Source organism: Dermacentor albipictus, chromosome 9, assembly GCF_038994185.2.
Source record: "Dermacentor albipictus isolate Rhodes 1998 colony chromosome 9, USDA_Dalb.pri_finalv2, whole genome shotgun sequence".
Classification (NCBI taxonomy): domain Eukaryota; kingdom Metazoa; phylum Arthropoda; class Arachnida; order Ixodida; family Ixodidae; genus Dermacentor; species Dermacentor albipictus.
This window is the reverse complement of record NC_091829.1, coordinates 126,053,214-126,079,346: the sequence shown is the minus strand read 5'-3', so window position 1 is coordinate 126,079,346 and position 26,133 is coordinate 126,053,214. Positions and strand designations below refer to the sequence as shown.

At 46.5% G+C, this 26,133-nt stretch overlaps 1 protein-coding gene across 1 annotated transcript in view; it reads right to left on the bottom strand.

Annotated features, from left to right (window-relative positions):
- Window positions 1-26,133, bottom strand: part of LOC135912179 (neprilysin-1-like) — a 200,675-nt gene that overhangs the window by 27,410 nt on the left and 147,132 nt on the right. The window contains exons 7-8 of the mRNA XM_065444559.2: window positions 15,233-15,489; window positions 10,384-10,680 (exon numbers count right to left, since the gene is read on the bottom strand). Of these exons, the coding sequence (XP_065300631.2) occupies window positions 10,384-10,680; window positions 15,233-15,489 (554 nt within the window). The remainder of the gene's footprint in view (window positions 1-10,383; window positions 10,681-15,232; window positions 15,490-26,133) is intronic.

Sequence of the window (26,133 nt, the reverse complement as noted above, 5' to 3'; positions counted from 1 at the left end):
ACGACAGGTCTTCGCCGCCCAGGGGTTGCCGGATGTCATCGCGTCCGACAATGGTCGTGCTTTCACCAGCACAGAGTACCTGGCCTGGCTGACGAAGAACGGAATCCGCCGGATGATGGTTCCGCCGTACCACCCTGCTTCAAATGGTGCAGCCGAGCGCGTGGTGCAAACCATCAAAGGCAAGCTCAAGAAGAGCCAAACTGGGGATTTCCGGACGCAGATTGCCCGGATACTGTTTCAGTACCGGGCCACGCCCCACGATGTCACTGGCCATGCCCCTGTGAGCTCCTGCTGGGTCGGAAGGTCAGGGCACTCTTGGACGTCTTGCACCCGGAATTCCGATCCACGGTGCTCTTGAAGCAGCTGAAGCAGAAGCTGGCTGCTGACTAAGGAGGGTGCCGTCCCAGGCCTTTGCCAGAATCGGGAGCTCAAGATTTCGCCAGGAACCTCCATCGTGGCCCACCCTGGTCTGCCGGACAGGTAATGTCTCCTGTCAGTGCCTCATCGCTGCTCGTCCGCATGCCAGACGGGGCCATGTGGCACAGAAACGCCGACCATGTCAGGCCTCGCCTCGGGACATGGCCAGCACCCTCGACTGCCACTTCTGAGTTCCAGCCCGCAGGATGACTAGCGGCAGCACCAGTCGTTCCCAGCAGAGCACCGCTCACCTCGGAGGCGACAACCGTAGCCAGTAGTGCGGCACCCGTTGGACCGGTGTCGAGCCCGGCACCACTCGTAAGGCCGACCACTACGGAGCCTCCGGATGGAGCGAGACTGGCTCAAGCAGCACCCGTAGTTGCCACACCCGACCCACCAACACCGGTGCCCAGGCGGAGTACTCGACGGTGGAGGCCACCGGACCATTACTCGCCTGGATAGCAGGCACCGTTGACTCAATTAGGGTGGAGGCGGAGCCTCCTATTTTGAACATGGACGTTTGTTTCGTTTATTTAACAAACAAACTGAGGGTAAGGGGCTGTAGCAAGCATGTAACGCCCGCTCGGGCATAATCTTGGTTCGCCCGGCAGGCCCGGTGGCCTGCTAAGTTCAGCAGGCATCATTGGTCACCGCATCGCAATAAACACCGACGAGCACAGCTGCTCTGCGGTCACTCATCGTTCAGCACCACCACGCTGCGGAGCGTCCGTCTAACGGAGGGTGCCTCGAGCCCTCCTTTGTTCACGAACCCGGGTGGATCGTTACAACGATATCCTGGTCAGGGGCTCAGCGAAGGAAGAGCACGATAAGCGCCTGGTAGCTGTCTTGAAAGCTGCTGAAACAGCTGAGTTAACGTTTATTCCTCAGAAGTGCAAGTTCGGCGTAACCGAGCTCCGCTTTCTGGGTGATATCACCGGGGAGAAAAACATATCTCCAAACCCAGGGCTCACTGAAAGTTTGGTTCAAATGCCGGTGCCAACATGCAAGGCCGATGTTCACCGTATGCTTGGTGTATTGAACTGCTCCGGCAAGTTCATGCCGCAGCTATCTGAAAGCACGGTGCTATTAAGAACTCTAATCAAAGCTGGCACAGAGTTTGACTGGACGGAAAACGACGCCATAGAGTCGAAAAGCGTCACGCAAATTTTCACCACCGCGCCCGTGTTAGCAATATTTGACCCGCGACGGGAAGCAAAGTTATCTTGCGATGAATTGCACAACCAAGGTTTGGGTACGGGCTAGTTGGTATTCCATGGTGGTGTCGGCGCCACCCTTTTCCAGTGCCACAATAATGAGTAGTGACCCGTAGCTTACGCATCGTGAGTGCTGACTGAAGCAGAAAATCGTTATGATCAGATAGAAAAGGAGGCCCTAGCAATTTGCTTTGGATGCGAAAAAATTTCATCACTTCGTCTATAGGTGGAAAGTGACGATCGAAACGGACCAGAAGCCACTTTTGTCAGTTGCTCAAAAGGCAGTCGGTGACATGCCGCCTCGTCGTCAACGATTCTTTTTGAGATTGTTCAAGTATGATTATGTCTTGCAGTATATTCCTGGGAAACACCTTGTGCTTGCCGACATGCTGTCCCAGTCGACTGTTGACTGCGACGTCGTCCGTGGCAGGTGCCATGGACGGCGTCGAAGTTTACGCAGTCCAGCTACTAGGCAACAGAGTCACGGCGGCAACGCAGAAAGAACTGCAGGAGGCCACTGCTCGTGACTGCTACCTGTAGTCGATAATCACTAGTTTGTCGTTGGGGCTACCGGTACAAGGTGACCTCAAGCCTTTTGAGCAAGAACTATCATTTGTCATCAAAATTCTTTTAAAGGCATCGAAAGTGGTTATTCCGAATAGCATGCGTCAAACAATGCTGCAAAGAATTCATGCAGGCATTCGCCGCATGCGAAAATTCATCTAAAGAGCCAGACGTCTCGTATTTTCGCAAGGGCTCAACGCTGCGATCACTTCTATGGAGCACATGTGTCCTACATGCCGCAAGTACGCTTACAAACAGCCGCGGGAACCGCTTCAAATGCCACCCGTGCCAGGTTATGCATGGTATAGAGTTGAGGCTGACATTTTTTTCGTTTGCGGGTGACATGTACAGAGTTGTTTTTGATGGCTTCTCAAACTTTCCAGAAGTCCAGAAACTGCCAGACACATCGGCGCGATCAACCATTGCAGCCCTCAGTGCTATTTTTGCAAGATTTGGCGTGCCAGTTGAAGTATGTACTGATAATGGTCCGCAATTTTCTAGCTATGAATTTGCTGTATTTTCAAAGAAATTTGACTTAACAGACGTCACATCCAGCCCTCATTATCCGCAGTCTAACGGGCTTGCGGAAAAAGGTGTGCAGATTGTGAAGCGCATCCCGAAGAAAACTGTGGATTCGGGGGATGATTTTTGCTTGGGCCTGCTGGCTTACCGCACTACCCCGCTATAGGACGGGCGATCCCCTAGTGAACTCCTGCAAGGAAGGCGCCTTCGCGCCAACCTCCCGGACTTCAGTGATGAGACTGCGACCGACCTCAATAAGCACAGTCAAAAACAAGCTGGAAGGCTTTTGCCTCCTCTCCAACAGGGTACCATCGTGAGGCTCAGAGATACTGCATGTTCCTGAAAAGTGATTGGCATTCCCTACCCAAGACCTTACCTGGTAAAAACGGAGGACGAGAAGCTCCTTAGGCGCAATCACCGTACCCTACTGCAAACTGGCGAACGGCTCTTGGAGGCAAGCGATGATTTCATCAATACCACCCCAGCGGACAACGACGTTGGTTACCATTCAATAGCGCCAGTTCCTACCTCTCAACCAGTAACGCGCCAACCACCGACAATAGGCAAACTTTCGAGCCCGGCTGTACCACCGCCAGCTTTGAGAAGGTCGACCCCAACCATGAAGCCACCGCAACGTCTTTATTATGACGAACGTTTTAATAAATTGTCTATATAATCCTTACTTATGGTGAGATAAAGTTTGAACAAGTTTTTAGGAAGGTGTGCAATTCATTTGTTACCGGAAAGGGATGTATCCGATAAGTAACTGTAGCATGACTGCGCACCCTAAATGCGCAGATACTCTCGGCGCACGGTCGCGCGCCTATATAATCAAATGCTTGGACAAAGCAATGGGCGCGTTAAGTTAGCGCGCTCCGAACTCCAAAAGAGCACGCTCGAGTGCGCTAGAGTGCGACACCTGCGGAGCTTAACGGCCATTTTCGCCGACTGTTTTCGGGTGCATGGGTGAGCCGTCTGGCGAATGTTATGTTGCTTCCGCATCCGCTATTGCACTGCGAGCTCTTTTCGAAAATGGCCCCGCCGACGGTACTCCTGCAGTTCTTGTTGGACGATGAAAAGGTAGAAATTGACGCGCGGCGACGGAGGCAGCAGCAGCGGCTTACGATGCGATGCAAGCTGAAAGCGCGCCAACACGTTCCCGATCTCGCCTCAGAGCAGCTTCAGACGCCCGGCTGCGCGGCGGCGAGAGCAACGAGTGGGCAAGGAGAACGGACTTGCATCAGTGGAAAGAGTAGGAAACACATCATTTTTCCGGAAGCCGCAGCAGGCGCGCGCTCTCGCGCATCATTTTCCGGGTGGGGCGCGTAGAGCGTGCTCCGTAATCACGCACCGGAAGTCACTTTTTAGCCGTTAAGTTTAAAAGAGCGCACTCTGATGGCTAGAGCGTGCTCGAGCGCCTTAACTTAACGCGCCCAATCGTTCTTTTTCTGGACATCATGCTGTTGTGTCGTGATTGCTAGTTACAAGCGGAGTTCTACTCAATCCTCTCGGTGCTGTACAGGTCAGTATAGAATTTGACCGCTGCATTTATTATACCTTCGAGATTACTGATGATATTACCCTGCTTATCTTTCAGTGCATACATCTTGGTTTGTCTTATGCGAAGTTTCCTTCTAAGTTACTTTCAGGCTGCATCCATTTTTTATGGCTTCTTCAGTCTTTCTCACGTTATAATTTTGAATATCACCTATTTTCGCCTTGTGGGTCAGTTTTGACAGTTTCGCCAATCCTTTCTCATTTGTTGAGTTGGACAGTTTCATTATTTGTCGTTTCTTTAATAGGCCCTTTGTTATTTGGAAGAGCTTTCCTATTAATTGCCTCGGTGCCTTGCCTCCCACTTCAATTGCTGCCTCTGAAGCCAGCATCATTATGGTTTTATTCATTACCCCCATGTCATCACCATAATCTCTGTTCTGAGGCTGCAAATTTGTTTGCAAGTACCAGCCTAAATTTTTCTGCTCTTACACTTTTCGCCTCTAAGTTGACCTGTTTCTTCTTGACCAATTTCACTTTTTCTCTCTTCAAATTTAGGTGAATCCTAGGCCTCGCAAACCTATAATCACTGCACTTCACTCTACCTAACAGTTCTGTACCCTGCACTATGCTGAGATTGGCAGAAATAAAATCAATTCCGTTCCATGTTTCACCGTTAGGGCTTTCGCATGTCCAGTTTCTGTTGCTAAGCTTCCTGGAAAAAGGTATTCATCATGCTCAGCTTATTCCTTTCTGCGAAGTCTACCAGAACCTCTCCTCTAGCCTTCCTAGAATCGACGCCGTAGTGGCCAATTGCCTGTTCACCCGCCTGCTTTTTCCCCACTTTTTCATTGAAGTCACTCGTTACTACTGTATTCCGAGTTTGCACTTTTCTCATCGCTAATTCAACATCTTCATAAAACTGATCTACTTCCTCATCATAGTGACTGGATGTTGGAGCGTAGGCTGATACTACCTTTAATCTATACCTCTCACTAGGTTTGATTACGACTATTGCTACGCTTTCATTAATGCTGGGGAATTCGTCAATGTTGCCCGCTATGTCCTCATAGATTAAGAATCCTACTCCGTACTGATTTTTATCAGGGAGACCTCCATAGGAGAGGACGTGGCTATTATTCAGCAACATATAGCCGTCACCATGGCAGTTCTTCTAACCTCACTACAGCCGATGATATACCAAACAATGTCTGATAGTTCCTCAAAGAGTACTGCTAAGCTAGCTTCACTCGAGAGAGGTCGGCAATTAAAGGCACGGAGCGCACGCAGGATCAGCCAAAATGCGCTCGCCGTTCAATGTGGCCTTCTATGTGCAGATTCTCTTCCTTGGCGGATCGTTAGGCTCGGTACCATAAGCTGCTGATTACCAGATATCGTCAGCACGAGTGCTTCCATCTTCGACATCACCCGAGCAGTGTGGCTTCTGCTGTCGTCACCGCCATGAGACCGGCCACGCCTCCCTCTTCAACACGTCACGCGCAACGTCACAACGGCGCCACTACTTAAAGGACTGGCACGGCCTGGCCGCCTTCAGTCGGCATGGAGGAGCAGCCAAAATGAGCTCGCCGCTGAATGTCTCCTTCTATGTGCAGGTTAGTGGCAGTCCGTCACTGCATTGCAAGCGTTCAAATAACGTCTTTTTGCTGATCCTGCCGTGCCCGAGTGTGTTATATACAATTTTTTTTGTGATTTTGCGCACGTTTCTAAACTGTTCCTTCTCTGCGGGGATGTAGAGATGAGTCCTGGGCCTGATGATATAACTAGCCCAGTCCTGGCTGCCATTGCTTCTTTAACCCCTTTGGCTCAGTGCCGTCATGAAGGCGTAATGCGTTCCTTCTCGGAACTTAAAGCAACCCAAGAAGCCCTCACTCACAAAGTGTCGGACCTGTCAAGTAGATTGATAACCCTTGAAACAGTTGGAGAAACACTTCAATCTTCCACGCCTCCCACAGACATATCCAAAATAGTTACTACTGCGGTTACTGCCAAAAACTCTGAATTAAAATCAAGGCTTGATGACTTGGAGGATCGATCACGGAGGGACAGCTTTTTGCTCTATGGGGTTGTTGATAACGCTTTGGAAACATGGGCACAAACTGAAATCCTTGAGCGCGATTTTATTAAAAACCATCTAAAATTAGAAATATTTGATGAAGCGATTGCTAGGGCACATCTTCTTGGCTCTTTTGTGGTCGGCAAGACTCGCCCCATAATTATCAAGTTTTCATCGCTCAAAACAAGAGAAAAGATGCTGTCACAGAAATGCCTGCTACAGGCCACAAAAGTATCGCGGGGAGAAGATGTTTGCAGGGCTCCACGCCAATCTAGTTGAATTCGAAGAAACTAATTGAATTCGGAAAAGCCATCGGGCTATCATTTTCTTTGCGGGCAAATAAATTAGTCATGAACAACAAAACCTATATGTAATCTTCAGTCACCAATACTATGTGCGAACTTCATTCTTCCGATTTGACCGCTGAAGAACATAACGATGCCACATGTCTTAACAATCTTTCCTCTCATTCTGCAAAAATATCTTCAAGTCGAGCTTGTCACAATAGTGGGTCTGTTCTTTTCACTAATGTGCGTAGCGTTTCCAACAAGCGAACACCTTTATCTTGAACTATCGATTCTTGCTCCGCTGACGTCATTGTTCATACAGAAACTTGGCTTTCCGCGAAAATAAAGAACAGTGAAACATTAGAGTGTGAAAGTGCTTATAACATCTACAGGTGCGACCGCAATATTCGGTCAGAAGGGGGCGTTTTGATTGCCGTCAAAGATACCCTAAATTCATCTGTTATTGACATTGCATCATCTCTAGAATTAGTCTGTGTGGGCGTGAGCATTTCAGACCGTCCCTTTATATTCTATGCATGTTATAGGCCAGCAAATTCGTCCTCTTCATTTTGTGCAAATTTCCATGGTGCCCTTAACAAATTGATTATTAGGTTGCCTAACTCGCCAGCATTTGTTCTGGGGGACTTTACTTTTCCAGATATAATATGGGGAACTGACTGTGTTAATTTTAAACGTACTTCAGCCGAATCTATTGAATTCTAAAATTTCTGCATTGACTTCTACTTAGCACAGCTGGTCCACAAACCAACCCAAGTCACTCCAACATCTCCTAACATACTTGACCTAGTGCTGTCTACTACCTTCCACCTAGTTTCCTCCTTAACTTAACTTCCTGGGATAAGTGACCATTCATTGCTACAGTCTGATTTAAGAACATGCTTTTCTTACACAAAAAAGGTCAAGGCAATGCGCGATTATTCCAAGGCTGATATTCCCGCAATCACGCAAAATGGAGCATTTTATGGATGCAATGAAGCCCGATTTCAATCAACGAACACTTGAACAAAACTGGTCCCTTTATAAATGCAAACTGTTATTCCTTATTCAAAAACACGTTCCCCAACGAAAAGTACAGTGTAATTCCCTGTCGCCTTGGTTTGCGGCCACCTTTCGCCGTCTGCGGAACCAGAAAAAAAATCAAACAACCCGTTTCGTTGGTCCGAATACCACCGCATCAAAGATGAATATTGTAGCGCCATTTCCCAAGCTAAGCTGACTTTTTTCAACATTACATTGCCATCAAACCTACATGTCAACCCGCGTAAATTCTGGAGCGTTGCTCGTGGTAATACACCAGCCACAATACAAATGTCCCAATCGAACTCCTGTTCAAAGTGATCAGTGTTGCACAATTTTTTATAATCTATTTGCTTACTTTTTTCATGATGCTGCACCAATGCTTTTTCCACCTTCAACTAAAGTTTATGATACCCCAATGGACCCAATTCTTATAGACTGGGTGGGCATTACAAAACTAATCGGTAATTTTAACCTATCTTCGTCTGCGCGTTCAGATGAAATTAATTCAGAAATACTCATGTGTACGGAACTCTATTAATCAATTATTCTTTCTTGGATATTCAAACAATCATTACACTGCTCAATACTTCCCATCGACCGGAAGGTTGGGAAGGTGGTTCGTGTTCACAAATCAGATAACACACATTGTCCTGAAAACTACCGTCCCATATCACTAACAAGCATTCAAGTTTATTTGCATCTATACATGTACAGATGACAGGAGTACAGACAAAAATCCAAATGAATTCGGCTTGACAGGGTCTGTGCCCTCTACAGAAATGGCAATGTGCACAATAAAGAGAACACAAACATACAATAACGGATAAATGAGAAAAAAAGTGAAGTATGTTGAACATTGTATAACAGAAATACATACGGGTGAAAAATTCAACAATAGAATGCTGCAAGAAATTATATTACAGAAAGGGAATAGCATAAAATGATACAAATAATAAAGCCTTGAAATTCACATATATAAATAATAAGTTATTTACAAGCAGCAAAAGCAGCACAGTTATTTACACACTGCATTCCCTGTAAGATTCTGGAGCATATAATATATTCCTTCATAGTTGATTTTCTTGAGACGAACTCTTTTTTCAACAACAGTCAGCATGTCTTTAGGAAAATCTTTAGGAAATCGTTTTTCTGCGAAACGCAACTAGCTTGCTTTACTAACGACCTCTTTTCTGACACTGACTTAAGATTTGACACCGATTGCATATTTATCGATTTTGCTAAAGCCTTCGATACTGTATCCTATAACCTACTAATCCATAAACTTAGTCTTCTTAACATTGACCCGCTAGTACTGGCTGGATTAAAAACTTTCTTGTTAATAGAACGCAGTACGTAATCACGAACAATTCGTCGTCTGCGCCCCTCGCGGTAACGTCAGGCGTGCCGCAAGCGTCGGTGCTGGGTCCTCTACGTTTTCTAATCTATATTAATGATCTTGCTTCCTATGTGAAATTTTCAATTATTAGGGTTTTTGCTGATGGCTGCGTTCTAAATCATAAAGTTACTGACCTCAATGATTCTCGTAACCTTCAAGACGACATTAATAACGTTCTGTTATGGTGTAACAAGTGGTCTATGAAGCTTAACTTAAGCAAATGTAAATGCATGCGCCTATCACAGCGTACAAATACTACTAATCTGCATACATATTTCCTCAATGATAGTCCTCTCTCACTTGTCTCATCGTACAAATACTTTGGACTAAACATCACCAGCGACCTTTCCTGGCCCATGCATGTCGACATTATATGTAGCAATGCCAATCACATGTTGGGTTATTTGCGCCGAAACTTCTCATTTGCACCATCGTCACTGAAACTAACTCTCTAAAAAACATTAGTTCGCTCCAAACTAGAATACGCATGCGCAATTTGGGACCCGGCTAACATTACACTCATTAACAGCTTAGAAGCCATTCAAAATCGTGCAGCGCGTTTCATCTGATCAAACTAATCCCGATATGCTAGCGTTACCTCAATGAAAGCCTCACCTAACTTGCCAGAACTTTCGTAGATGCTTTCGCCTTTCGCTCTTCCATAAAATGTACCACCACAACCCTTTCTTGAAAGAACAGCTTATCACCCAACCGTCATACATATAATCTCGCTCTGACCCCAGTTTCAAAGTTGGTGTGCCGTCTTCACGTACTAAACTTTGTAGCAATGCATTCATCGCTAGTACAAGCACAGATTGGAAGCACCTTCCCGCCACCGTTGCAGCCATCTTGTATACCGACACCTTTAAAAGCAGCATTCGTGAAACGCCACATTGAATATCTCTTTGTATGGTTAAAAGGTAAACAAAACCCAGGGCACTTCGCCGACCAAATAAAGATTTAAAAGAAAAGAAGACGTTTTACCTGTGTTTTACTGGTTTTACCTGTGACCAAGGCTCCTGCGTGGGAGCCGAAACGTCTTTTCTTTTAAATCTTGATTTGGTCGGCGAAGAGCCCCGGGATTTTGTTTACCTTTTAACCATGTTTCATCCCAACCAGACGGGCTGACGTCAAACATTGAAGTTCATGTCTTCGTATCTTGCATAACTTTCTTTATGTTCACCCACTCCTTTCTGTAATGCGTACGGGCCTTGAATGTATCTTAAATAAATAAATAAATAAATAAATAAATAAATAAATAAATAGGAGGTTGACAGGGTCAGTTCCCATAAACAAAACAGAAGCATTTTTGTATCACTCATTGCTGTTAGCATTGACATTACTCCCCGTGTAAAATCATGAGGCGGTACAAACCTTTCTCGTGAACCAAGACCCTAGCAGAGCCACAGCGACGCTGGGTTCTTGCACGCCGTAGAACAAGGGTGGCTGAAGCCGGGCTACAGGAACGGTCAAACGATGGGTCATCTCGTCCAACCGGCCATCCTCGTCGATCGAGTGGTAACGGACGTTCATGGCCAGCATACTTGAGCGAATGGCACTCCTGGCTTGAACCAGGAGCCTCCAATTGGGCACGAACGAATCGTGTGTCACCGGTGGGACGGACGCGTAGAGCTTTTCCCAAGGCAGATGCTCGTCGACCGTCCAATCGAGCTAAATATTGAAGGGATATGAGCGCATTGATAAATATGGCATCGCTGACAAAAACTTAAGAAAATAAGGGCGCAAGTTCGCGCGAGTTTTCTGCACAAAATTAGACCAATGGGGCAAGCGTGACACTTGGACGCTACAGAAGAGAAGGGACCAACACAGCCTGTTATTGGTCTCTCTTATGGTGTCATTGCAGGGCAGTTTCTCCGCAGCCCAAAGAAACGCTGCAACGTTTTTCGAAGCTAATTCAAGCTACTTGTTAAATATGTGACGTGAACATCATGATTCATGAATGTACCAGGAAAATATTGCTCCCTTACTCACTGCTGTAAGCGCATACTCTCGTTGGAAAGACCTTTCCTGTCTTCAGCGTCGCAAAGCCCCGGGAACATATCATTTATATTACTGCTTAGTTGAGCAGAGGGGCCAGTAACCACAATCTTCAGACGTGTCACGAGTAGCCAGTGCCTCCAGTAAAAATCCACACGCAGAAATCTCTTCGACACAGTAAAATAGGCAGGAGGGGCGACAAATCTGATAACAGGGTTCCCTTGATGTGGCGAGGGGCAGCTTCGCCAATTGTACAGATGGCGACACTCCGTGCTACTCTGCCTCAACTATTGTATTTGCGGTGGTTATTTCGCTGCTGTGTCATCTCCTGTAGTCGCAAGGTTTACCTGCAATACGTGTACCTTCAGAGTAGGCATTTTAAGTGTCCACCTGGTGGACATGTCCCCTGAGGCTGCTGCTGAAGTGCTGATTCTCTGGACTGGGGCAACAGAAAGAAAGATACAGGCACATCTAGCCAGTTTACTTCTCGTTGGTTGAGCTCCAGCGAATCAGCGCCAGCCAAAATGGGCAGTCTCCTATGTGTACAGTTACAGAATACGCTCCCTCCCCCCTCCGCTACTTGTCTGCCTAATTTCCCTCTACAGACGGTTGTGGTTTATGTCACTGTATTGAGAAAGTGGAGGGCGACTTGGCGGGCGCGTAATGTCGGGTGCGTTGAAAAATGTGACGACAAAACAAGTGGGGAACAGCGGCAGCCCCAAAAAGCCTCGAGAGGCCGATAAAGACCATGATAGGCACGAGTTGTCGAAAGAGGGAGAAAGAACGTCACCCAATGAGGGGCTGAGAGAGAGTGAATAAGCAGAGGAGGAGCGCTCTTTTCTGTAACACTTTAGGATGCATGACTCCGCTCCATGGGGAAGGGTCGGAGGCATATAAATAAGAAGAGAAAGAAGGTCAATTTCGCACAAAACGATGGTTACGAGGAACGGCGAGAGGAGGGATCACTCGAAGGAGAGGGTCTCGAAGATTGCTGGTGAATTGGTCGGTGTGGTCAGTGTTCGAAACCCGAACTCGAAACCATTGACAGAACCAGGATGGTCCCGGCTGTCCTTGGATAGATCAGCCGAACGCAGGGCTCGGCTATTCCAGCTTAACCTGCTGTTGTAGGTGTTTGTGCTCCTCATCCTCCTCCTAAGTTGTTCGTGCAGTTGTACACCTTTGGACTCCGACATCCTTGGACCCCGACGATCTTGTATTTGGACATCGGCCTTGGACGCCGACGTCCGAGGTTGTCTCTACCATGAGAAACCATCCCTCATCTGCCACTGCCTGTTATCCCCGCAACCACCGTCAACGGAGGCCCCATCGCTCTCAACGCACCATCACCCGAGTATCTAAGACTTGTGATGGCTGAGTTTTTAGGACACCGCTTTTAGGCTACCGTTCAGGCGCTGAGCGTTGGCGTGCCTCATCGGCGGAACCGAGTGAATTCGGAATGCAGCTAGGAATAAAACAAAGTGATAGCGAAGAGAGCGCGAGGAGGAAAGAGGATGAGGAGGCTACAGTGAAAGCATGAGGCGGAAAGCGGAGCAGAAGAGTATGGCGAAAGGTAGAGGAGGAAAGCAGAAGACTGCGATAGTGAAGAGTGCCCGAGGAGAAAAGTGGAAGAAGTCACCTTGAAGCACCGCCATATGGCACTCACGTCCGTGTATTCGTGGCGGTGGCCACCCGGCAATGCGGCAGAGAGGAAAAAAAAGGAGAACCAGAAAGCTTGCCTTCGCGCTCAGCGTTCAGCGCAAGCGTTTCCCGGTAAAGATGCTGGTTGGATAATCTGCAGTTGCCGGGAAGCGGCAGCTGTCTGGCCGTATGATATATGGCACCGCGCGTCGCGGCTCTGTCAGTCGGTGCTGTGATCGGTGCGATGCTTCAATATACCTCGAAATGAACTCAAGCATAGAGCTGCACTCGAATTTCGCATTAAAGAGTAAGGCAAACCTAGGCTAACTTTCAACGTGAAATGCTTTGCCTCTCGTTGTTGGCAACCTTCAAGTGACCTTGACCAAAAGCCAGAGCCATCATCCGGTCACTCAAAACGAGAACGTTGCGAGAACAAAACGAGATCATCCGGGCAGCTGTTCAAAACTTGAGAAAATGCGGTCTCTCAACCCCAACCCTTTGTAGAAGACCGCATTACATATGCTAGTTACTGCACAAACAAGACACAAAAAATATTGCTTGCGAGTTCAACCTAATGTTTTTTCTTTCACAATTAATAACACTGAAACTGTAACTTCTAGTACGCTGAACTTTGATATGTCTTTTCCAATAGCAACGTTCAAAAGGCAGATACAGTGTGCCATACACTTTATTGTCGTCTTTTGGCGCTGCGACAGGGTTGCTCTTTTTTACGCCAGCGGTTCGCGAGTTGCGCGGCGCGGTTTCTGCGCACCGTCCTTCCAGAGATGTCGCCGCGCTGCGCGACCAGGACGGTAGCGTCCAGTGTGCCGGGGATGGTTGTGAGGTGGTGTGAGCAGTTGTCGTAAGTACTCCAAACCAGCAGCCATTTCATGCGCACATCTACTCTCGATTACGAGAGAGACATTTTTTGCGAAATTTTCCTACCGAGTGATTTGAACTTCTCGCATGAACTACAAGGCTAGCTGCGCTTCTCTTTTTCGGTGCTATCACTGTGTGTTCTTTGGCATTATCTTGCTTTTTTCCTTGTAATGAATATTCATTTTGTTTTGGGAAAAAATTACTTCATCGTTCCTGAACGAGGCTAAGAAAATAAAGAAACAATAAATTGATAGAAATAAACGTAAAAACAGAAGAAAGTGGATGGGGAAACGGCGCCGCGGTAGCTCAATTGTTAAAGCTTCGCACGCGAAATGCGAAGGTTGTGGGATCGTTCCCTGCCTGCGGGAAGTTGTTTTTTCCATCCACTTTCATTCCATTAATTAAGCGTTTGTTTATTTCATTTAATCAGCACAAGATTTCTTCCCTATGTTGTCCTTGGTGTCAGTGTTTGTTGGCTTCTTATGATATGACTAATGAAAATCGGGCGCCTAGGTTTACCGCCTTTCTTCTCGTTTATTATATATCAACCTGGTTACATTAAAAGGTGCGTAATATACTCAAGTTAGGCCCTTATTCTTACTGCCGCGATCAGTAGACCTCACAAATGGGTCAAACGAAGTATGAGCAACTTCTATGTGGAGCGAAAGAGCAGGACCTTTAAGTTCTCTGTGTATACGTATTTAAACCGTTCCTTACACCACCTGAAACACGGCATCCGACCCCGTCAACCCACAAGAGACCATTATGAGAGAGAGTTTCGTCACTGATCTGTCCTCAAAAACGGGACGCCGAGGCGTTGCCCGATGGTCTCATCGTCACCGGCGTATCGCTCTAAACGCCGAAGTGCTAAGGGCCGCCTGTATCGGGGCCCTTTCCCTCTGTTAGCTGGGTTGTCCGTGAGCGAAAATTTCCATATGTATTATGGTATATGTATGTGCCGCGCCTTGCTATGTGAGATGAAGATTATGCGGGTTATATTGCCGCATCATTCTATCCCTAAAGTTGCTCATACTCTGTCCTACATTCTGGACAAAGTTATTCCTAGAAATTTTGAGAGTAACAGCCCACAAAGTAATTTCAAGAAATGAAACCCCGGCAGCGCATGTCTTGTACATGTAATCTTCTGAGCTTTAAAGATTAAAAATTCGAGACGATAACAGAAACCTGAAAATTATGTTTTTCTTTTTTTTTAGCACAGCTGTCTCAATGTTCGGGACTCGGCCGACCAAGAGGCCGCGTTCCTACCAAAAGCTCGCCTTCGTGCATAGCGTTCGCCGGCAGTGTTTCTCGGTAAACATTACGGTTACATATGGTGCAGTTGCCAGGAAGCGTGAGAAGCAGTCAGCGATCTTTGAATGCCATCGCGTTCCACTCTTAAAGGCGAAGCTTAACGTCCTCCAGGTTTTTTTGCGAAAAATCGGCAAGAAATTGCACTCTCCTGACTTACCAGCATCAGGACGATGACGGTTGTGTGAATTAGGCCTTAATTGTAAGAACTGATCCACACTGTGTCTCACTTCTTCAAAAAGTACTACAGCGGCTTGCGTTCCACCGCATCGGTACTCAGCCACCGTAGCCTGTGAACTTCTGAACCGTTCACTCATGCGTGATGGCAAAATACTCTACAAGACTGAACCACACCGGTGGGCACTATGCGGACTGAGAAAGCCCATACTGCGGAACTCACTTGCAAGGCCGTGAGACTAGCAAAGGTTCGCAATTTGGTGGCATTGTCGTCCATCCAGGGAGACGCTTGCAGGGCTTTACGGAAGTGGCTTGTGCTGAAATCGTACGTGGCTTCCGCAGCTTGTTTTCGGTCGGTGTCCAAATTCGAGTGCAGCGCAGGCGCCGTGAGCGCAAACCCGAGGAGGTGCTCAGTCAACAGGAAGCAGTAGTCGGCCATGTCTGCGTTAGGGAGGCCTCTGCCATTTATCGACGCTGCAACTGCAAGCGCACGCGAGGGGAAATGGCGTGAAGTGTTAGCCTTACAGGAATGGATTTCACGTACTGTTATTCAGATTAGGTTACACAAACAAAATTGAAGTGCAGTGGAGTGGAGTCGGCATGTTGTATATTACGTGCAGGAAGACTTTGCTGCATCATTCCGTTATTTGCCTTGAATTGTGACGTCTTAGCCTTCACATTTTTGTTGGCATTGGAATATGAAGACGAACACATAGATATACTAAACAGTCGTGCAATTATGAAACAAATACGCAAGTATTGCAGGCTAATGTCTATTTCAGAGTCCGATGAACTGCGCACGAAGTGCCAATCAAGGTTATGATGTAATATATGCTTGCTTTATGGTTAGAATGTATTCTTACCAAACCAAAACAATTAAAACGGTCGTAAATGGGCTTATTTAGAAATGTGCTATGATTTTATTTCTAACGTCACGTTAGTTCTTTCATAAGTCTCGCGCTTATATCTAAACAAAGCGAGATATATCCTTAGGTTAGCTTGGTGACAAGTATCACATTAATTTTGCTACAATGCTTGAAATCTGACAAAGCGGGCCATGTAACTTTTGTAAGATAATTGAGCTGGTGCAGAACACCAATACCAGGTGTCTTATTAACAAATATAACCAAACAGCAGGAGTCACGTCCTCGAGAAGTCCACTCGAAATTCCCTCACTGGCACACCACCGAAAAATGTGGAGGCTTCCTTTGTTTCACTTATGTTATTACTATACTCCACCACTCCGACTTGATCTAGTATCCCCACCTAATTATATTTCTTCCCCACTAATCGTGGTAATAACGTCAGTATTCACACATGGGGCAGAAAAACTTGCTGCTACTCATTTATCCTGTGGACTTCGGAGTACTGGTATCGCCTTCCTGGATGAATCTTATGACATGCAAGACCTTGTCTGCGTTCGTGAATAATAAGCTAGCTAGGGTGGTTGCTTAGGCTAGTCTGTAATTCATGATAAAAATGACAGCATCAAGGACAAGGACTGCAAGAGACGACATAGACTGCGCTGACTTCCAACAATATTTTATTGCGTTGCCACATCACGTGGATATATACAGGAGGGGGCATGCGCAGAAAGTCAAAGGCAGTCGCAAGGCGTGCTTTAACAGCCTGTTATTGTACTAAGAACGTGGTCACTTGAAACAAACGAACATTACTATTTCGATCTGTTGAGATACATGACTTCACTAGGGGTTAGCGCGACAGAGGGTGCACTAACGCACACACTACCCGGTTTTCTGATTAAATTAGCTTCTATAATTTCCCGTGCTAGCTGTGCACTGTGACTCGCTAAAACTTCCGTTTAGTCAAAGAGGGGCACGCAGCCGCAGTCCCGGCAATGAATGCGCAAGTGGCCTTGAACAGTGTTATGGACGTTGTTATAGTGCTCTCTAAAACGATCGTTTGAGCCTCTGCCTGTCTGTGAGACATAATTACTGCTGCAAAACATGGGAATCTGGTAAACCACATTAGTTGCTCATGTCACAAAACGTTTTCTGTGCCCGACTGAGCAATAACTCTGACGTGATTTAGGCGCGTTTACACGTTCACTGAGCCTGGCCAGCTATTCCGGGGCTTAGAAAATTACTGTGATTTCTGCACGTTGCCGAATCTTTTCTAGCCTATGGGAGACATCATGCACATACGGTAGCACTGCAAACCTGCGTCTTTCAAACGGCTGGTTCCTTGACTGAGCAGGCTCATAGCGCTCAGTCAAGGATTAGCTATTAGTAGTTGGAGTGTGTGTGCACTGGTATCTGGAATATTGCTTTGGTAGGACAGGCAAAGCGTGGCCGCGTGGCTGAACACGTGCGAAAACGTGGCATATCTTAAGCCTGTGCGGCATTGATTGCTTTCGAAACATTGGTGAGAATGACTTTGCGGAATTTTAACGAAATAAACACCGTGCGTATTGGTTTTCGCTAGAAAGCACGTGCTCTACATTATTATAGTATTATTGTATTTGCACTAGAAAAAACCGCGCAATATATGGCAAGGCCGTGAAAGCCTACAGTGTGCGGGGTGTCCATCAAGGCAGACAAGGAGACGGATGAGAATGGAGAAGGAATCGAGTCAATCGGCACACACTGTGATGTTGATGCTAGGCTGAAGAAAATGGACGCTTTCCAGGATTAGCTTGTCGAGCATGTCGAAGAGCTCGAAAATGAGCTAAATATAGAGCGTGATGCACAGAAGGTAGTGGAAAAAAGACTTCAAGCAGCCTAGGTAAAGCTGAACACTGCCGCCATAGTGAACGAGAATGGTCGTGAGAATGAAACGGAATCACCCGACGTTACAGGAGAGGGAGTGTCAGCAAAGTGCTTGGATTGCGTGCAGCGTGGTGAGGGGTTAGCTGGAAAAACCTGCACCTACCTTGAGGCCACCACGGAAAAAGAAGCAGGAGCACAGGAGTCAATGCCCCTTGTCAAGTTCGAATCACGCGGAAAAGGACAAAGGGAAGCAGGGAGAGGAAGGAAAGAGTGAAATGGTGATTTGCACAGGCGACTCAACCCTGGCTAGATGATTAGAAGCAATTCTTAGAGGATGAAAGGTGATGAAAGAGTGGCGGTTGGGACATTTCCAGTGCAAGAACTGGGTTCTGTCATGGAGCGAACAAAAGCAAAGCTCAAGGAAAATTCCCACGCTTTTTTAGGGGGCCCGCGGGCGCTCTGGAGGTCAGAGTGGGTAGCAATGAACATGTTCCCCTAGGGGAACCCCAGAAGAGCATCGCCGTCGATAACAGAAAAGGAGGAGAACAAGAAGGAAAGCTCGCTATGCCATACGTTACATCAACATGCAAGGCGGCAGAAGAAAGAAAAAGTGGACAGAGATTGAGGAGTAGTTAAGTAGAGAACAAATAGGGGTGTAAGCGATTACAAAAACACACCTTAGAGGTTCGGAAGAGCCGCTAGGGGTTGCAACAGAACTTGCGTTCTGTTGTGTGCAACAGAACTAAGTCGGAAAGAAACAAAGGGGGAGCCGGATTGCTGATGCATCAGGGAGCCAAATGGAAAATAGCGAATTCAATGTCAAGACGATCTTGGGTTATCAGGTACAATTAGTTGAAAAAAAAAAAAAAACTTGGTTGGGCGTAATGTATTTTTGGACCGGAAATGTTTGCACAGAGACGAAAACAGAGTTAGTGAAATGCATAAGTGCTGATATCAGGGGTTTCAGAAACGATGCCGAAATTATCCTATCGGGTGACATGAGTGCCCACGTTTCGGATCTAGATGGCTATACTGACAACAACGGGAAGTCAATGCTGAATCTTTGTGAGCAGCATAACCTCGTTATCATGAATACAGGGCCTAAACGTGAAGGGCAGATTACATGTAAAGTGGGAAACCGGGAATGGGCCGTTGATTAGTGTCTGATGAGAGGAGGAATTCATGATAAGTTGACGGAAATGGTCATTGACGAGGAAGGTATAGCAGCATAGGCAGTAACAAGGCATCATTTTGAAAATAGGATATGTAGTTGGGAAAAAGGGCAAGCAGTGCAAAATGGCCAGTCTAAATTGGAACGTTCAACAAATAACAAATATAGTCACAAGAGTCGTCGAAGAACTTTGCAAATGGTCAAGTAAAGAGTGGCAATATAGTGAGCTTCTGAGTGTAATAACGACTGAAATACGGAAAGAGAAACAATGTGTTCGCTGGAAAGGAAAAAAAAGAAACCGAAAAGCTGGTGGAACAGGAAGATACGAGAATTGATCGCTGAATGAGAGAAAGCATTCCGAGAGCACAAGCAGGCAAAGAAGGCGCAGTTGCCGCAGCATGAAGTGCCCGGGAAATCGGAAATATAGAGGGGAAAAATCTATGGTTCATATACTGGTGTAAGGAAAGCTAAAAGGTAGAAGCGACGTTGGTTGTCAGAAATACGAGAGAATAAAGAAGGCCGCACCTAGAATATTTTGGAACCAAATAACGTTAGACAGGAATACAGCAACAGTACAACAACATATCCCAAACGAAGATGGAAATAACTCAAAGGGGAAGCCGCATTAAATTACCTACGAAAAATAACAGCCGAGTATTTCCAAGGCAATTACGAGGTGGTATTGCAGAAAAAAAGAAAATGAAAGAGAACCATATGGACAAGGAGCAGGTGCTGAGAAACTTCAACTGACAGAAAGCCGAAGAGAAAATTCTTAAGCACACATGCACAGGGCTAGACGAGGTTCTCGTTAGGCTGATTAATGAAATAGGACCAAAAAGCAAGGGAGCTCCGGTGAAAGCAATAGAAAGAAGTTCTGAAGATATACGAATACCAGGCAGTTGACGATTAAGTAGAAATAATTTAATTTATAAAGGCAAAGGGGAAAGATAGGATTCGCTCGTATAGACCACTGATCATTACATCGGTAATGCACAGGTTACCAATGCAGGCAATCAACTTAAAGCTGCAAGCATGGGCAGCGAATAATACCATTTTGGAAAAATATCAGAATGGCTTACGAATAGGTAAGAATTTGGATAATAAGTTATTTCTTCATACTCAGTGTATTGAAATATCATGAGGAGAAAGCAGACCGTTGTATGCGGTGTTTTTATACATTACAAGAGCGTATGACAACGTAACCGCAACATTTTTGGGGGTATTCTGGAAGGGGAAGGCTGAGGCGACGATTGTTTACAGTTTTTTATTTATTTATTTCAAAGTACCTTACAGGCCCCAAGGGGAGCATTGAGTAAGGGGGGCGTCATTGAACAAATGACAAGAGAAAACATATATATGAGCGCTAAAAAATGTGAGCTAAAAATGTTTGTTATGATCACATGCTTCCAAACAGTGTTAAAAGAAAACGCTAAATCATTACAAAGCGTTATCGGGAAAGGAATGAAAAGGGCAATTCACTCTAACATAAAAGGCAATGTAACACTTGCGCGAAATAACGTACATTGCGCGAGTACATAAAGCAAACAAAATTGAAACCACAATAACAAGAAAGTCACGTATTATATGACATGACATATGTACAGATGAATATATTTGTTATGATGAAGACTGTAGGTTTAGTAGTTGTCTGAATTTATCATTGCTCATTTGAGCGACAGTGCTATTAGGAAGCGAATTCCATAACCGAATCGCTCGTGGTAAAGCCTAGAAGTTAAATGCGTTAGTGTTGCCATAAATGCGAGTGAGGCTTAAATCATTATAAAGTCGTCGTGATGTGCAAGACGCGCGTTCCAGTGGCAAGTTTGGTGGCTTGACTTGGTGAACATATCTATGGAGCAAGGACAGGAGGGCTATGTCACGTCGGCTACTCAGTGATTGAAGTGAAAGGTCGAGTTTTATTTGAGTAATGCTTGACTGGTAGCTGTAATTTCGGGAAATAAATCGACTAGCTCGGTTTTGGATGGCTTCTAACATGTGGATTAGGTATTCATGGTAGGGAGACCATATAGGGGACGCGAATTCGAGCTGAGGGCGTACAAATGATACGAATGCTAATTTACGGATGTTAGACGGGCAATTACGCAAGTTGCGGCGAATATACCCAAGAGATTTGGAAGCGTTTGCGCATATAGTTGCAATGTGAAAGGCCCAGGAAAGGCTCGGTGTAAGATTTACGCCTAGATATTTATATGCTGATGCCTGAGATACTATATTTGAGTTGATATAATAGGAAAACCTATGAGTTGTTTTTCGCGTGAATGTCATTAGTTGGCATTTAGATGAGTTAAGTTTCATTTGCCAGTCTTCACACCATTTGGTAACGAGATGAAGGTCCTCTTGAAGAATGCGATGGTCATCAAGGCTGCGAATGGGTCGATATATTATACAATCATCGGCGAAAACACGCATGCAGGATGAGATGTTATTGGGCAGATCATTGATGTAAATAAGAAAAAGCAAGGGTCCTAGTACGCTACCCTGCGGTACACCGGAACTGACATATGCAAGGGGTGACGTAAAATTATTAACGACTGTAAACTGCTGACGGTTTGTGAGGAAGTTACCAATCCAGGAGAGCGTTAAGCAGTCTAATTTGAGAACGGATAACTTGGAAATTAAACGACAGTGAGCCACACAGTCGAAGGCTTTGGAGAAGTCGAGAAAAAAGCAATCTGTTTGAAGATTATGGTCCATGTTAAAATGCAAGTCTGTAGTGAATTCTAGTAACTGCGTCTCACATGACAAACCTTTCCTAAACCCATGTTGGTTAATAAAGAAAAAATTATTTGATTCCAGATGATGATATATGTGAGACGCAATGATATGTTCAAGCATTTTGCAGCAAATACTTGTCAATGATATAGGCCGATAGTTTTCTATCGATAGTTTTGAGAGAGATTTATCTAGAAAATACCCTTTGCGTTGAATGGGCAGGGCTGAGGAGAGAGGAGAAAGTTGATATCAACAAGAAACTGAGGCAGGAGTGCCCGTTATCCCCACATCTCCTTATGATATACATGATGAGGACGGAGAGGGCGCTAGAAGGAAGTGATAATGAGATTAATCTCTCATACAAGCAAGCAAGCACAGTAGCAGAGCAGCAGCTTCAAGGTTCAAGGTTCAAGAAAAATGATTTGCAACGTCTGTCTAATATATGTGAAGAAGGAGGCGAAAATTTAGGTTTGAAATTTTTCGTTAGAATATGTAGTGGTATGATTTTCAGTTAAAATAGTGAACAGACAGTGGCAATACAGGGCCAGGAATTTGACGTAATAGTTCTGCGGAAACACGTAAGGTGGAGATAAGCAATTTAAAGTAGGAAAATCAGACATCCACCCGTTCATAGCAATTGCTACAAAGGAAACCCATACGCGTTCCTCGAAAGATAGGCCTCGCAGTTGAAGAACAAGTTGTCCTTGTCCGGGACTCGAATCCGGGACCACCGCTCTTCCGGGGCAGCCGCTCTACCATCTGAGCTCACCAGGCGGCTAGCAGAAGGCAAGGCGATGTCGAATTTGTCAACTCGAAAGAAAGGCAAAAATTTGATGTAATTGTTCTGCGGAAACCAGCAAAGTGGAAAGAAGTAATTAATAAAGGAAAAATCAGACATCCACCCAGTTAAGTTTTTTGCTTGATGATTGTTCTTTTCTCCTTGAAGTCGACCAAAGCCTCTTCAAGGTGTTTATCGGCGTTGATGAAGCAGGAGGCAGGTTGGAGGTAACAAAACTTGAAGATATATTGTAACGGAAATATTTACACAGTCAAATACAGAGTTAGCAAAAGAACACTGATGCAAAACACACAAGTAAACAGCGCCTTACTCTTCTACTTTTTCTTAAGTTAGAGCCTAGGACAACTGTCACTACATACGACCAACCGAGTCTCACTGTTCTACCACTAAGTGGTTACGGCCCAGACTAGCGTTGCATCGTACGGAGTCTTACTGTTCTATCAGGTTTAGTGATTACAGCCTAGACTGAGGAACAAGCACCTCGTCTCGGTTGTTATAGGGGAAAGAGACAAAGAAAAAGGGCGGTAGGGTCGTTAGCCCATCCCACGGAAGCAATTGCCAATGAGAGTTGACAGTTTCTTAAGCCACAACCCAAAGGGATGGGCTTACTCTCATAAGTGAATCTATTGGAAAACCACCCTGTTTTCCCTCTTCCCATATCTTCTTCTCCCCCTCCTATTTCCACGTGGTCAGTGACGGCCTCGTCAAACACGCCAGGCATGCATGATTTATTGAGGCCATCTCGCACCTCAGCGGCGTTTCTAGCCAGCAAGGGGGGGCTCGGGCGCTGGTGTCCCAACACCGCGTACCGTAGTCCCCCTCAAGGTTTTTCCTGGTAGAAAACTAATTACCGCTGGCGGCATCCGGACTCGGGTGCTCTTAAAACGACGCCGCGCCCCTCTCTACGGCGCGCACTGCATGTTGTAACACGACACAAAGCGGGCTCTCCCCAGCGCTCAAAACAAGATGCACGTGGCTGCCGTCCGAATGCGAGGGGCGCGAACCCCCCGCTCCGTACGCGCCAGACGTGGTCAACATTGCTAGCAGCTGCGTCTCTAATTAGCAGGGGACTCAAAAGCCGGCGCCACAACGTCGCGTATACAACCTTTGTCCGCTCGAGCTTTGTCCGCGTGGCCCTATTATGACCATCGGCGGAATGTCAACAAAGCCCGCGTAAAAGCATGTTCTCCGAATCCGTTTTGCGCCTCTGCACCGCACCCCCCGCGGCGGCGCGCGCCTCGGCTCGTCACCCAACACCACGCGGGCCGTCCGACCCCTCAACAACAGAAACGGTCGCCGCCCGAGGCGCTGGGGGGGTGGACGCTTCGCCATTCACAAAACGCATTGGCAACTCACGGCACTGCAAAAGTATATACAAAACAATCATGCAGCCCTACGCCGTCAATTCTGCCTGTTCGACGATGAGCGGCCTAACACGTTCCCCCTAAAGAGTATACTGGGCTGATTTTCGCTCAGTGATACGATAAATCACTGCCGCGATTACGTAATGAACATTCTAATCACACCCTAGCCTAATTACATCACAACAACAAACACTTTCAAATAACAAAGCAAGAAGAGAGTAAAAAGAAATACACAATACATGTCATCAAACTATTAAGCACACGATTGCAGTTCCAAACTGTAAGAGCACTCTAGTGTCTCTGTGTCTTGAATCGGCACTCACAAAGTCCGCAATATACAGCGCCAAGTGAGCAGGAACATTCACGCCCATCCAGTTGGCATGGCACTATAGTATTACGCTGGCTTCCATGAGCTGTTGTGAAGCCTGGACAAAGCATCCGCGTTACCATTACTGACACCCTTCCGATGTCGCACTGACACGTGATATCGCTGTAAAGCCAGCGCCCATGTTGTCAATTTTGCCCCGTGTGGAGTCGAAGTTGTAAGGTACGACAATAGATTGTGGTCGGAAACCACGGTTATCTCGGCACCAAAAAGCCAGAAGTCAAACTTCTTTAAGGCCCATATAATAGCAAACGCTTCCCCCTCAATTGTCGACCATCGCGTCTGAGTCGGCGTGAAGCGGTGGCTGGCAAAGGCAATAGACCTCTCCTTTCCCTCAGCTGTCATTTGCGCCAAACAAGCGCCCGCCGCCGTAGCTGATGCGTCTGTGAAAAGCCAGTAGGGCTCAGATGGGTCCGGAGTGCTGAGCGCCACGGCCTCGCACAGGGACTGTTTCAGTGTCTCAAATGCCGTCTGAGCTTCCTCCGGCCAGGGTATGCTATTGGGTACCGCTTTCTTTGTTAACCGCGTGAGCGGGCTCGCCACCTCTGCACATTCTCGGACGCACTCGCGATAGTAGCCGCACAGTCCTAGCAGGCTGCGTAGCTCCTTTTTAGTGCGTGGTGTCGCCACATTCTTAATTGCAGCTATTTTCTCTTCGTGTTCTGGGGTTGAGAATCTTGGTGCGCAACCTAATTTCTCGAGCATCGACTGTGTGAGCTGTGATTTGAAATTAGTGCCCGGGTCGGAACAGATCATTTCCGGAACGCCAGTGCGACTGAAAATTTCAATCAACGCGTCGCAAGTCGCCTTAGTTGTCAAAGAGCGCAGTGGGACAACCTCTGGCCACCCTGTGCAAATGTTCACCAAGCATAGCGCGTACCTATGACCTTTCGCTGACGGTCTGTCTAAGGCTCCAATGATGTCTGCATTGACAATTTGAAAAGGGTGATTTGGCCTAGTGGGAGGAGTTATAGGTACTCTGTCCGTGCGACGCCTGTCAGAGCGAATTTGACAATCATGGCACGAACGACAATGCTCTAATACCTCCTTCTCCATGCCAGGCCAAAAAAAATTACACCTAATACGCACTTTAGTTTTCCTTGGCCCTAGGTGCCCTCCGCATAGTGACTCATGAGCTAAACGCATCACCTCACTGCGCTTGTCTTTCGGAACAACTAGTTGTCTCACTCGGGTGCCTACTATTGAGTCCCAGTGGTATAAGAGTCCATCAGAGACGAACATGCCGGATTTCCCACTCCGAGCATCTTCCCACCCTTTCTTTAAGGTAGCGTCAGCTAGCTGCAATCTGCGGAACTCTTCTCTTTGGCTTATTGACGCATCCCTCTCGTCACCAATTAGCTCAACTTCTCCAGAAACACCTTCCTCTTCCAAAGTAACGTTGCAGGCCACTGCCTCGGCTTTCTCATTTGATCGCTCTATGATCTGAGCAGGCTCGGCCGGTGCTACAATGGATTCCAGAGAGCTGCTGGCCTTGAATAAATGTTCCCAATCTTCCTTGGTCAACAAACAATCTGTGCCCTCGACGAGCTCATTAGTCAACGCGCAGAGTAGGTCAATGTTCTGGGGCTCCGCCGCCATTTGCGGGCTATTTAACTTTACCGGCAACGTTGCTAGCTTTGCCTCGATAGTTTTACCAAATGCAGACACCAATCTTATTGTGCCCGATGGCTCCACGATACTTTTCGGAAGGAGACTCTCGCGTATGACAGTTATTTCACTTCCCGTATCTAGAATCGCATCTGTGGATACGTTTCCGCATGAGATAGGGATCAACTGCAGGTTAGTCATGCCTTCGCCTTTGTGTTTCAAGGCCTCTACCTTTGCAGTGAGGACTCCATTCGGTATCTCACTTCCCGTCTCGTGGGCTATCGACACCCTTTGTGCCCTCTGCCTTGGCTCGATAGCCTTCTTTGGCTGATTTT